Here is a 14,161-nt window from a genome sequence, read left to right as displayed (position 1 = left end):
CCCTCTCCTCCTCTATAAAATCAGGGCCTGCTAAGGTCCCTTCCAGGTCAAAAATTCTCTGAATTCCAGGCAACAGGGAAAACAGGCTGTGAGAAACTGAGTGCAGAATAGGTCTCCTTGAACTCCTCTCAGCCTATTCCTGGACACAGAAAATCTGGCAGCATCAAAACACGCAAATTCATGAAGAAAAACAACTCCATAGAATGATCTGACCCCCCCCCCCCGCAAAGGACCTTGAGATACCACATGGAAACAAACAGACATCAGATCACCCCGTATTACTAATTACAGGATTCATTCTCATTACAAGGCTTTTTTGAAAAAAAATCTCAGCAATCCCTTCTCACTGCATGGACTCTAAACACACTATTAATTCCACTTTCAAAGCTTCAAATAAAGGTGGCAGAAGGAGTTATTAAATATCATTAAGAAAAAATAAAGATAATACCTGGATGAATTTACTCTTTTCTTTGCATTTACTGTAACTTTAAGTGATTTCCTCATGAGACCGGCAGATGAAGGTTTTACACTGGAAAGTTTACTTTTATCAAGTCGGTTACTGGAAGAGTAGCTCTCTCTTCCGCCATCCCCTTCTTTCTTTATTTTGTCCTTCCTTTTGCCAGCATAGGCGCTCAAACCAACTTCACTTTTACTGGAATGAACACAGGTAGTGCAGTCTTTCTTAGACGGTTGAAGAGGTTCTTTGACTTGCCCACCTTCAGGCTCTCTCCTTTTTCCAGCATTAGAACAACTGGGCTGTCTATTCACCGGGCCTTTTTGAGGACTGTATTTTCTATCTTCCTCCTTAGAGTACTTCTGAGTTTTTCCATCAGAAAAGTCCTGGTTCCCGTCTGAGGTCTTGTGACGTCTATGGTGATAGTCGCTGGATACCCTGGCTGCTGAACTGGTCTCCGGGGGCTCCCTCTGAAAGTGTCGATGAGCTTGGGACCCCAGGTTCCAGTGATCTTTCCTCTCAGGCAGAAAAGAATGCCTGGACTTCCGCTGTGCGCTTCTGGCAGGCTCTCTGCTTTCGTACCTCTCCATGTCTGTAGGTCTTTCTGATGTGTGTCCATGTTTTCTGAAATAACGATCCTCAGGATACCTGTGTTGACATAAAGCAGTTTACACTTGCACTAGAGAGAAGAAAGTGAGAATTTATGTGTGTGGAATGTTGTGTAGCATGGCTTTAAATGCAGAATGCAGTGTGACAAGTTAACCTGTAATCCCTCAAGCCAACTCACAGAGGCCCAAAGTGGTTAAAGAGGAAATACCATCTTTCAAAAAAAATATTCTAGCCATCAACATGATTTACTCTGACCGTAAATACTTCACTACTACCAGCAGACCACGACTATATTACAATGCTTTTTATCTTTTTAGACAAAAGCTTTTCAAGGTGGTTATCTACAACTATAAGTAAATACTTTTTCACTTGGGGCTTTACACCAAATTACCCAGATTTAATGTTTTCCTATACCTGTTCTGAAAAGAGCTCCATTTCTCAAAATCTTCAGAGCCTCTTCTAAGTGACTGATAATCTTTTTTATCGTGTGTCCTCTGGTGCCTCAACTCATCTTCATGCCTCTTTCCTTCGAATCTAAAAGAATCTGCTATTGGCCTCTGAGGTGGTTTCCCTCCTGTTCCACTTCCTGTAACTCTGTGGTCATCAGGAATATACCTTCCTTGCATTTGCTGGGGATAGTAATTCCTCTGGTGCTCTTTGTAGGATACACCCTCTGAGTATCTGGGCGTATACTGAGACCTTCTATCACTCTCCTCTCTTTCTGGTAAATATACTTGCTGAGGCTTATAAGTATGAAAGTCTAAAGAGTTTCTTCTTATGTTTGGGGAAGGTGATCTATGTTCATAAGGTCGGTAATACGTATTTCCACGAGAAGGAATCCTTGGTTTACTCTGTCCATGTTGCTCATTGTCCGTTCTCCAAGTGGTGAGTCTTTTCGGATCATTCCTATATTCACAGTCATAATGCCCATGAAAAGGTCTTTGCCTGTAGAATTCAGGTATTGGTGATAAAGGCCTATGTAAATAAACACAGAAAAGTTTAGTTCACTTAAAGGCAATAAACTGTGTTAACATGACTTACCTAAATAAAACATTTGCTTTCCACTGTTTCTTCCACTCAGATTATATCCACCACTTTGGGATATCTGTGTGCTCAACTGTCCACGTAGGGGTCTGACTATGCGTGTGCCCAATCCAACAAGCATACTCTTTCCACCTGAACGAAGGCACCCGTGTGTATATCAATGCGGGCGGAGCACACCTGTCTGCTGGACAGGGACCAGCTTGGGGGAGCAGCAGGAGCCATTTGGGAAGACTGCTGACAGCAAAGTTCTGGGGCCCGTCAGCAAGAGCTTGCATCAGGTTCAATAGTCAGCTAAGAAACAAGCAGGAGGATTCACACAAGTAAATGTGTAGGACAGTCTGGAGAACTGAACATGTCCTCTGAAATTAGATTCTAAGAGTTTATGAAGCCACAATAAACTCAAATTCAGACCCAAAACAGACTCCCCAGTTTCTCCAATTGTCTATTCTCTCTACTAAGGCTATATCTAGGAGCAAAAAATACACACTTAAACAGTATGTGAGGGTGGGGGAAGAAGAGTGTCTTAAGATTTGAATCTCATGCTTAGTTCCTTCATAAACAGCACTAACATATAATAGATAAGCTGATGTCTCTCTCAGAACTACTCCCTTAGATATAAAATAAAATAAAAGATGTGTTATTGAAACCGAGCTTGTAACTTTGGCAAATGTGTGCTTTAACGCTGCTGTAATGCTCTCCAGGGAAGGCACATCCTTTCTGAAAATCCCTTCTCCAATACCTCAGCATTGCCAACATTGAGCCTTTCATTCCCACTGAGGAAGGCTTCTGTATCCAGAGAAACCCGTCAGTCTGAATTGACCAGACTTCAGGATAAGAGAGAGGAGTGTCACTACCTGGAACACAGTTAAGTTCCGTTTTGCACCTGAGGACGTTTCCTCCCATCTGACCTGTCCAGGCTCCCCATCTCCTCCCTCAGGGGTGAAGATTTTCGAATCAATGAGGTGGCTAGCCTTGCAGCTTTTGTTATTGCCCCCTCTTCAGAAGTTACCGCGGAGTTGGAGCAACCTTGAGCAAAACTCTTTCCACTTGGTGACCTGTCTGTGCCCCCCCACGAGAAAGGAGGCAGATTGAGCTTCCTCGCGCACATACTGGGATTTACATACTGGACTCGGCAATATCTCCCTCTGGAATCACCAAGCTAGATGTACTGGCAAGCGTATTGTTATTCAGCTGCAGCAGTTCTGTCCTCCAGCTGGCTGCGTCTCATCACAGGAAGAAATAACGGGAGCCTCTGAGGACTTCGTAGCAGCTTTCATCTCTTCCACCGCTAAGGAGAAAAGCTGGCAGCTTTTCTCCTGGGAGGCTGAGCTCCTCCAGACTGGACAAAATACTCAATCTCTGTTTTAATCCATACTTCACACTGACTACCACTTTGATACTATAGTTCACACCAGGGTTTTATTGTATAGAGCCCCTTTCTTCTGAGTGAGATTGCTGGGATGGCTGCTATCGTTTTCAGTTCCCCTAAAAGGACAAGAGAGACCCAAGGAGTCTGTTGGGAGACAATTCTCCATGGGTCTCCTGCGTTCTGTACACCTGTGAGCAGAAGTATTGACAGCTTTTGTTCCCAGGCAAACAGCCTGGGAAGATGGAACTAGGGCCTCCCCAGGGACAGAGGGCCAATCTGTCTGCTATCCAGGATAATAAGATAACGTCTCCTCTAAGGCAAGAGCCCTGATGGCGCTCAGGTTCCTCAGCCATGTTGTCACCCCACTACTTTGCTCTGCAGCGGCCACCCTCAGGGAGCTGGGGGTACGGGGAACAGGAACATGAAGCTCAGGCTGCCTGATCTCCTGTGAGTAATAAACCCCTTTGACTCTGAGGCAGGAGGGCTTTGCGCCAGGTTACTGGTAGCTTACAAGTAGGGTAAAATATCAGACCCTTTACAGTTTTGGACAGAGTCTTGAGGAGGAATCCAGAAATCCCGCGTTAAGCTTGGGTCTTTTCTGCTCTCTCACCAAGGTCTACCACAAAAAGGTGAACCAAAACGAGCTCCGTGATGCCCCCCATGTTAAAATCATTCACTTCTTTACATTCCCTTTTTGTCTGAAGCTCCTTCCCATTACAATTTGGTCTTACCAACTCCAAATTAAAACTGTTGAAGAAATGATTGATTTGTGATTACAGAACCATAATGAACAAGCACAGTGGCCAAGTCACATTAACATGAAAACTCTTGGTCTGCCTTTTGTGTAGGTAATTACGGTCTTTTCAACGAACTAGTCATTTTCTCAGCTCTGCCCCTTTGCTCCTGTTGTCCCCCTTAACTGGAACACTTCTTTCTTCCTTTCTTTAGCAATTCTACTTATCCTTAAATGGCCGGCTAAGATCTCACCTCTTCTTGGAAGACTTTCTTAGTATCACCTCCCCACCCCCACAAAAGCAAAACTATTCCCTCCCCATGGACCCGCAGGCACTTCCGGCCTGTGTGCTTGCTGAGGGTCTAAGATGGCATATTTTCCTCTGTAGCCCCAGACCCTGCCTGCAGCAGGTGTACGATAAATACTGGTGAATTGCTACAATCTAATTCTACATACGTTTGATACTACCATGCAGGAAAGACAAGACTTGAACTACAAGTGCGTTATTCAAAGCTCTATTATTCTGCCATGAAGAAGAAATAGGAAAATCCCAATCTTCTAACTCTCAATTTCTTCCAACATATTGATTATGAAATAAATAAATAAATAAAATATACACTGAAAAGTTCTAAACCACTTACTGCTGCAAAACATAACATCTCAAAGGTGTTTCTCGCTCTCCCTTGCTGTGGCCATGACGTTTCTTTTTATTATGGATTAATTCTAGCTGCCGGCTGTCATTAAAGAAAGTGGTCCACTCCTAAATCTTAGAAATGCAACCTCTAGCCTGTAAAGCACCTAATGTGAATAACCAGGTCTCATGAGCTCATTAAAATAAGGTTTTTAACAGTACTGATGAATTTGAATGTCAAAGTACATCCCAAATCCAAGCTTGCTCTGCTAAACTAGTAACTGCTCACCTGTGTTTCCACCTGGGGGATCCAGACCGTGACCGTGACCGTGAGCGTGCCATCCTTTGACACGTGAGCCACAATCCACTTTTAACACTGCAAAGAAACACAGTATTAGCAAGTTTGTAGAAAGAGCCTGCAATCTGCTCTAAAAACAGTGAATGCCACTGACTTAAGCCCTCTGTTCCTCAGTTTTCTCATCTGTAAGATAGGGGTTTTAATAATAGGACCTACCTTATTGGAATGTTGTGAGGTTAAAATAAATTAAATCGGAGGTCAGCAAACATTTTCTGTAAAGGGCCGGACAGTAACTATTATAGGCTTTGTGGGCCATATAAAGACTCTATGCATCTTTTTCTTCTTCTTTTCTTAAACAACCTTCTTTTAAAAATATACAAACTATTCTTAGCTCAGGGGCTACACAAAAAAACAGGCCCCGAACACCAAGTGCAATGTAGTTTGATGATCCCTAAGTTGACTCATGAGAAGAGCTTAGACTAGCGCCTCACACATAGCAACCGTGAAATAAGTGTTCCCAAGAGAAAAAATTATCCAGAACTCTTCTCTCTGAACACAACCACTACTATCTGCCTGTCTTTCACATGTACATAAGTAAACACTTCATATAATCACAGTCAACATGTTTAGGAACACTTGATGCTATCTCCTGCTTTTTAAATTGTGGGATAATAAGAATCACAATGCCTAATTATAGTACTCAATTGCTACCTAACTTCCACCAGATAACTATACCAAAACTTAGTTAAGCATGATTAGACATTTAGCTTGCTTCTAATTTTTTTGCTAAAATAAGCAATGTCAAATAAGTAAATTTTGAAAAACACGAAAACTTGATTTTTAAAATATTCTTCAGTCTCTCTGATGAATACAGATGCAAAAATCCTAAACAAAATTCTAGCGAATCAAATACAACAACGCATTAAAAACATTATCCATCACGATCAAGTGGGGTTCATCCCCGGGGCACAAGGATGGTTCAACATCCGCAAATCCATCAATGTGATACATCACATAAACAAAATAAAGGACAGAAATCATATGATTATATCAATTGATGCAGAAAAAACATGTGACAAGATACAACATCCATTTATGATTAAAACACGTACTAAAATAGGTATAGAAGGAAAATACCTTAACATGATAAAGGCCATATATGACAAACCCTCAGCTAATATCATAATTAATGGTGAAAAACTGAAGCCCTTTGCTCTACGTTCAGGAACACGACAGGGCTGTCCCCTATCACCTCTGCTTTTCAACATAGTGTTGGAAGTCCTTGCCAGAGCAATCAGGCAAGAGAAAGAAATAAAAGGCATCCAAATTGGGAATGAAGAAGTTAAATTATCACTCTGCAGATGACATGATGCTGTATAGAGAAAACCCTAAAGACTCCACCAAAAAGCTATTAGAAACAATCAACGAATACAGTCAAGTTGCTGGCTACAAAATCAACGTACAAAAGTCCATTGCATTCCTATATACTAACAATGAAATCTCAGAAAAAGAAATACAAAAAACAATTCCTTTTGCAATTGCAGCAAAAAGAATAAAATACTTAGGAATAAACTTAACCAAGGATGTGAAGGACCTATATGCTGAAAACTATAAGACATTTTTGAAAAAAATTGAAGAAGACACAAAGAAATGGAAAGACATTCCGTGCTCATGGATTGGAAGAATAACCATAGTTAAAATGGCCATATTACCCAAAGCAATATACAGATTTAACGCAATCCCCATCAAAATCCCAATGGCATTTTTTAAAGAAATAGAACAAAAAATCATCAGATTTGTTTGGAACCACAAAAGACCTCGAATAGCCAAAGCAATCTTAAGAAAAAAGAACGATACTGGAGGTATCACACTCCCTGACTTTAGCTTGTACTACAGGGCTACAATAATCAAAACAGCATGGTATTGGCAGAAAAACAGACACATAGACCAATGGAATAGAATTGAGAACCCAGAAATAAAACCACATAAATGTGGACAGATAATTTTTGACAAAGAAGCTAAAAACATACAATGGAGGAAAGACAGCCTCTTCAATAAATGGTGCTGGGAGAATTGGATAGCCACGTGCAAAAGAATGAAACTGGACTGCTATCTGTCACCATGTACCAAAATTAATTCAAAATGGATCAAAGACTTAAGCATAAGACCTGACACAATAAACTGCATAGAAGAAAACATAGGTACTAAACTTATGGACCTTGGGTTCAAAGAGCATTTTATGAATTTGATTCCAAAGGCAATGGAAGTAAAAGCTAAAATAAACAAATGGGACTATATATGAAACTTAAAAGCTTCTGCACAGCAAAAGAAACCATCGACAAAATAAAGAGGCAATCAACTGAATTGGAGAAGATTTTTGCAAACAGTGCCTCCGATAAGGGGCTAATATCCAAAATATACAAGGAACTCATGAAACTCAACAACAAAAAAACAAACAACCCAATTGAGAAATGGGCAGACGACCTGAAGAGACATTTCTCCAAAGAGGACATACAAATGGCAAATAGACATATGAAAAAATGCTCAACATCACTAATCATCAGAGAAATGCAAATAAAAACCACAATGAGATGTCACCTCACCCCAGTCAGAATGGCCATCATCAACAAGACAAATAGTAACAAGTGTTGGAGAGGCTGTGGAGAAAAAGGAACCCTCATACACTGTTGGTGGGAATGCAGACTGGTGCAGCCACTATGAAAGGCAGTGTGGAGGTTCCTCAAAAAATTACGAATAGAATTACCATGTGACCCAGCAATCCCTCTCCTGGGTATCTACCCAAAAAATATGAAAACATTTATCCATAAAGACACATGTGCTCCAACGTTCATTGCAGCTTTGTTTACGGTGGCCAAGACATGGAAACAACCAAAATGTCCTTCGATAGATGAGTGGATAAAGAAGTTGTGGTAAATACACACAATGGAATACTATTCGGCGGTAAGAAATGATGATATAGGAACATTTGTGACAACATGGATGGATCTTGAGAGTACAATGCTAAGCGAAATAAGTCAGACAGAAAAAGCAGAGAACCATATGATTTCACTGATATGTGGTATATAAACCAAAACCAACAAAAGAACAAGACAAACAAATGAGAAACAAAAACTCATAGACACAGACAATAGTTTAGTGGTTACCAGAGGGTAATGGGGGTGGGGGGTGGGAGATGAGGATAAGGGGGATCAAATATATGGTGATGGAAGGAGAACTGACTCTGGGTGGTGAACACACAATGGGATTTATAGATGATGTAATACAGAATTGTACACCTGAAATCTATGTAATTTTACTAACAATTGTCACCCCAATAAATTTTAAAAAAAAAGGAAAAGAAAAAGAAATCATAAAAGTGTAATACTGGAACATAATACCAAGAGTACAGTACCCACTTTCTTAGCCTTAAAACAAAAAGACCACATAGAGAAATACAAAACTGATTTAAAATATGTATATATATATATATATATATATATATGTATATATATATATATATTCTTCAGTTTTTAAAAGAAACTGACGGCTTTAGGAACTGAATTGAAAAATCCACGATTAGGGTGTAACCTTCTATACTAGCTATTATTTACATTTCAGTAACCCTCCTCAGTTCTGATAATATAATTAAGTAGTTCCCAACTTACTGGCCCCAAACTCTTGGTGGCTTTCAAAATTATTGCCATGGGTCCATGATTAATACATACAACCAGCATGCACGGACTACATAATATATGTCTCATATATTATAACCTCTATTTTGCAAATTTCTGAAGATGTGGTGGTTGTTGAAATATAAATGGCTTCTTGCCAGTATGCACTTTTTCCACTGACTGATAAAGTACAACTGTTATTATGTGGACATCGGTTTACAAAAGGAGTCTTCAGAGTCAAACATTTGCAAACCATCGTTATAATGAATTTCAGAAGAAAGTATAAGCATATTAAGGTCAAAGGAACTGAACCAGATCACTCACCAGAAGAAGTACATTCAATTCAATTCATTTAGTTGTAACACTGCTTTTTACGAAAAACAATTTAAGGCTAGGAAGGACAATTAGTTCAGATGTACTATGAAATTAAGACACTAAAGGGGAAAATGTTTACTTACTAAGTAAACATTACTAAGTATCTATTATTTGCCAGGCACTGTTCTGTGGATACAGCAGTGAACAGAAACAGGCAAAAATTCCTGCGCCCTGGAGCTTACATTCTACTGAGGGAGCTTATAATTTAACTAAAGAAGCTTTGGTTATCATTTCATACCTATTGTACTGAACAAAAATAATAAACTCAAAGGTTGTGTGTGAGTGAGACACCAAATATTGTTGGTGATGATTAAAAAGCATAATTTTTCTGGAAGGTAACCTTTTTTCCATTTTATTGTTTTGAAAAAGATTCATTGAGATATAATTCACAAACCATACAATTTACCCATCTAAAGTGTACAATTCAATGTTTTTCAATATAGTCACAGGGATGTACAACCATCACCACAACCTAATTTTAGAACATTTTATCCCCTCTAAAAGAAACTCCACTAGCAGTCTCTCCACATTTCTCCCCTCCCCTGACAACCACTAGTCTATTCTCTGTTTCTATGGATTTGCCTATTCTGGACATTTCATGTAAATGGAATCATAGAATATGTGGTCTTTTGTGACTGGCTTCTTTTCCCTTAGCATAATGTTTTCAAAGGTCATCGTTGTTTTACCATGTGTCCGTACTTCACGCTTTTTATGGCTGAATAATATTCCACTGTATTGGTATACCACAGTTTATTTATTCATCACTCAATGGACATTTGGGTTGCTTCTATTTTTTTATTATTATGCATAATGCTATGAACATTTGTGTACAAGTTTTTGTGTGGATATATATTTTTATTTCTCTTGGGTATATACCTAGGAGCAGAATTGCAGTCATGATAATGCTATGTTTTATTTTTTTGAGCGACTTACAAATTTTTCTAAGCAGCTCCATTATTTTACATTCTCACCAGCAATGTATGAGGGTTCTAATTTTTCTACACCTTCACCAACATTTGTTGTTGTCTGTCTTTTGGATTATAGCAATCTTAGTGGGGGTAAAGTGGTACTTCAACTGTGGTTTTGATTTACATATCCTTAATGATGGCTGATTTCCAAATATGTAAGAAACTATGAAACTAATCTTGCCTACTTTCCTTTAATCTAATCTTTTCAGTTTAAAGTTATTCTAAAATAATTTAAAACAAAAAATTAGCTATATATGCTAAGATGTCTATATCCGCTTTACTTATAATAGAAAAGGAAAAAATCACCCAAACTTATAACCCAAATGCCCAGCAATCAGTAAAAGACTAAACAAATTTAAAATCCATACATCTAGTTACTTCCTACCTTTCTCCTTGCCTAATGTATGTCTTTTCCTCCACATACCTTATTAGTACACCACGCCACACTACTTGCTTTTCCCTGATCAGGTCATGCTGTTCCAACCACATAGATGGCCTTCCCTCATTCCGCCTGAAAATCCCTATTCTTTCAGGACTGACCATCTTCTTCCCTGGGATTCTTCCCTTGACTTTATTTTTCCCCAAATGCCTTTCTTCTTGGGAATTCTGGGTTTATTCTGTGATTATTTAAATACATTGTGATTATCTGTTTGCATAACTACTTATTTCAATAGGCAAAAGACTCCAAACAACATTATTACAGAACACAAAACTCATATGACCTATGGACATCTGAGATATTTAACCTCTTTAATAACTGAACAAACACGAATAAGGTCATAAGCATTCCACACCCATCAGATTGACCCCCCCCAAAAAAAGAAATAAAAAAGGAAGTCGCACCTTCCGGCGTGTTGGTGAGGATACGGAATGAGAGGGACTCTCACAGATTGCCAGCTGAGTATATGAGTATAACCAGTTTGAAGGGGTTAGCAGTTAAAGTTGAATATGCTCATCTCCCACAGCCCAGCAAGTCCACTCAGGGACATACCTTAGAGCAGTGGTTCTCAAACTTCAGTGTATGTCAAGAGCACCTGAAAGGCTGGTTGAAACACAGATTGCTGGACCTCACCCCAGGGGTGGGCCCCACTTCTAGCAAGTTTCCAGATGATGCAGATGCTGCTGGTCCGGGGACTACAGAATTACTGGTTTAAAGGGAAAGGTGGGGGTCACGTGGGAGAAAATGTTTACAAGTGAGATTCACTAATTATGTGATTAAAAGAAGTATTACTTAGAATATTTTCCTTTGCTAATATTAAAATTAGTTTTATTAAAATTCAAACTATTCACTCAAAAATGGGTGAGTTTTACTGCATGTAAATTATACCTCAAAGCTGTAAAAAGGTTAGCTTTAGGGTGATGGAAATGCTCTAAGATTAGATCAGATATTATTAGGTGTGATAAAAAATTGTGGTGAATGTTTAAATAAAAAAAGATGTATTACAGTAAAAGACACATTGCCATTAATCCCCCTCAAAATACTCCCCCTCGCTTCGAACACACTTATCCCATGTTCTTGCCACTTTTTGAAGCAGTTCTGGAAGTCCTCTTTCGTGAGTGTCTTTAGTTGCACTGTGCTGGCTGCCTCGGTGTCCTGAACCAATTCAAAACGTTTACCTTTCATGGTCATTTTGACTTAGGTGAAGAGCCAGAAGTCACATGGTGCCAGATCCGGTGAATAAGGTGGATGAGGACACACTGTAATGTCTTTATTTGAAAGAAATTGCCGTACCAGAAGCGATGTGTGACACGGAGCCTTTCCCAGTTGTGATCACAAAACACAATGAATGCTGCTGTCGAGTGCCATCCAACGGAAAGGCAGGGGTCTTCACTATGGGAAGCAGAGTGTCAAATCTTAGTAACAGTGTGTGACAACTTTCAACTTGTTCAGTGCAGTCAGTTGGGTGTGAGCTATGGTTGACAGAAGGTGTGTTTTAAAGTGTGCCCTAAATCATCCTCCATCGTGACAATGCTCCGTGTCACACATCGCTTCTGGTACAGCAATTTCTGTCAAATAAAAACATTACAGTGTGTCCTCCTCCACCTTCTTCACTGGATCTGACATCGTGTGACTTCTGGCTCTTCCCCAAAGTCAAGATGATTCAGGACATCGAGGCAGCCAGACAGCGCAACTAAAGACACTCACGAAAGAGGACTTCCAGAACTGCTTCAGAAAGTGGCAAGAACGATGGGATAAGTGTGTTCAAAGCGAGGGGGAGTATTCTGAGGGGGATTAATGGCAGTGTGTCTTTTACTGTAGTAATTTTTTTTATTTAAACATTCACCACATTGTTTGATCACACCTTGTACAGAGATGGTTGCACAACTCAGCAAGCATACTAAAAACCACTGAATTGCACACTTTAAACCTGTTAATTATATCCCCACAAAGCTGTTTTTTAAAAAGTTAATGTTGTTTGCAACTGCTTAGTGCACATCAGCTAGTAATGAAAAGTACTGGCTCAGGGGCTTAATGGATAAGAAAGGAGAGTTAATTTAAACCCTAGAGTCTGAGCCAAGCATGGTTTTTACATTTTTAAAGGCTTGCTAAAAAAAAAAAAAAAAAAAAGGAATATGCGACAGAGACTATATGCGATCCACAAAGCCTGAAATGTTTACTATCTTAGGTAAATATTTTATTTACTGGTCCTTTACATTAAAAGTGCGCTGATCCCTGATTTCAAGTTACTTGTGACTAGCAGAGTTATTCACCTTTTTGAGGGGGTGGGGGTAAAGAGGGAGAGGGAGAGGGCTAGAGAGGGAGAGAGGAGGAGGAGAGGAGAAGAAAGGAAAGACTGAAACACCAGCAGGGTTTGTGGCTGGGGAGAAGGAGATGTCAGTAACAGAAGATACAGTCGTTTCTACTGACTGCTATTCCAGAGTGAACTGGCCAGGCCCAAGGGCAGTAAATGAACCCATCTGCCCTTGAACACAGACAGATGCCTGCATGGCAGGGGCATCACTCCCGGGAGGATGCTAAACAGGCCGCCCCTACCCGCACAGCACTGGACACATCCCTCACCCAGCTGAAAGAGCAGGTCAGCAATTCTCTCCTTCCCACCACAGGGCTTTCCCCTCTCCACTTGATCCTTCCAATCGCCTGCCCGCAATCCTCCCAGCTCTCAGGAACCACAGCCCCTGGGGCTACCACCTTAGCTCTCCTTTTACAACCAAATTCCTCAAAGGGTTGCCTGCAAACCAGTCATTATTTCCCAATCTTTCCCTCCCATTCTCGTTTGCCCCACCCCCCCATGAGGCTTTCCACTCCATCAATGCACCAAACTGCTCTAGTCGAGATCACTAAGAAACCCCGAGTTGCTAAATCCAATGGTCCCCCCCACCCACAGCACTTGAGAGTCAATGACACCTTCCCCTCAGAAACATTTTCTCACTTGGATTCCAGAGTACTACACTTTCCTAGTTTTCCTTCTACCCGGAACAATTCCTTCTGTTTCCTTTGCTGGCTTCTCCCCATCTCCGCCCCTCATCACTCTAACCCCTAACTAGGGAACCCCGTCTTCCTCAAAAGAGTGACTTCAGTCTTTGGACTTCTCGCTGCCCATGCTCTCTCCCCAACCTACACTCTCCTTCAGCCTCATGGCTTTAAATACTCTCCATAAACCAACAACCCCCCGATTTGCAGCCCAGCCCTCACCTATCCTCTGTACTGCAGTCTTACATATTCGACAGCCTCCTAGATGCTGCAGACATGTCTAAGAGCCAACTCCGGCCCTCCCTCAAAATGTGCTCCTCCTCCAGGCTTGCCCACCTCAGTAAATGGCAGTTAGGTCCTTACGCTTTTCAACAAAGAGGAAACATAAATGTCCAATAAACACAGGAAAAGATACTCAACCCTACCTAATCATGAAGATAAAATTAAAACAAGATGCCATTTTACACTGGTGAGGTTTGCAGAAATTTTAAAGTCTGATACCCCTGTGTGTTTACAAGAAAATAGACAAAGAATTTCTCAACTGAGGAAAATTCCTCCCCAAAAAACCATGAAGCA

At 40.4% G+C, this 14,161-nt stretch overlaps 1 protein-coding gene across 5 annotated transcripts in view; it reads right to left on the bottom strand.

Moving 5' to 3' along the window:
- BCLAF3 (BCLAF1 and THRAP3 family member 3) overlaps positions 1–14,161 on the bottom strand; it is a 54,855-nt gene that overhangs the window by 33,125 nt on the left and 7,569 nt on the right. For 4 of the 5 annotated variants that reach the window (XM_033110885.1, XM_033110880.1, XM_033110899.1 and 1 more), the window contains exons 2-4: positions 5,130–5,216; positions 1,478–2,038; positions 449–1,102 (exon numbers count right to left, since the gene is read on the bottom strand). In XM_033110885.1, the coding sequence (XP_032966776.1) occupies positions 449–1,102; positions 1,478–2,038; positions 5,130–5,182 (1,268 nt within the window). In that variant the 5' untranslated portion in view covers positions 5,183–5,216. The remainder of the gene's footprint in view (positions 1–448; positions 1,103–1,477; positions 2,039–5,129; positions 5,217–14,161) is intronic. The other variant, XM_033110904.1, reaches the window with a different exon arrangement.

This window comes from Rhinolophus ferrumequinum, chromosome X (genome assembly GCF_004115265.2).
Source record: "Rhinolophus ferrumequinum isolate MPI-CBG mRhiFer1 chromosome X, mRhiFer1_v1.p, whole genome shotgun sequence".
Lineage (NCBI taxonomy): Eukaryota > Metazoa > Chordata > Mammalia > Chiroptera > Rhinolophidae > Rhinolophus > Rhinolophus ferrumequinum.
The sequence above is the reverse complement of the archived record's forward strand: the minus strand, read 5'-3'. Positions and strand labels throughout refer to the sequence as shown.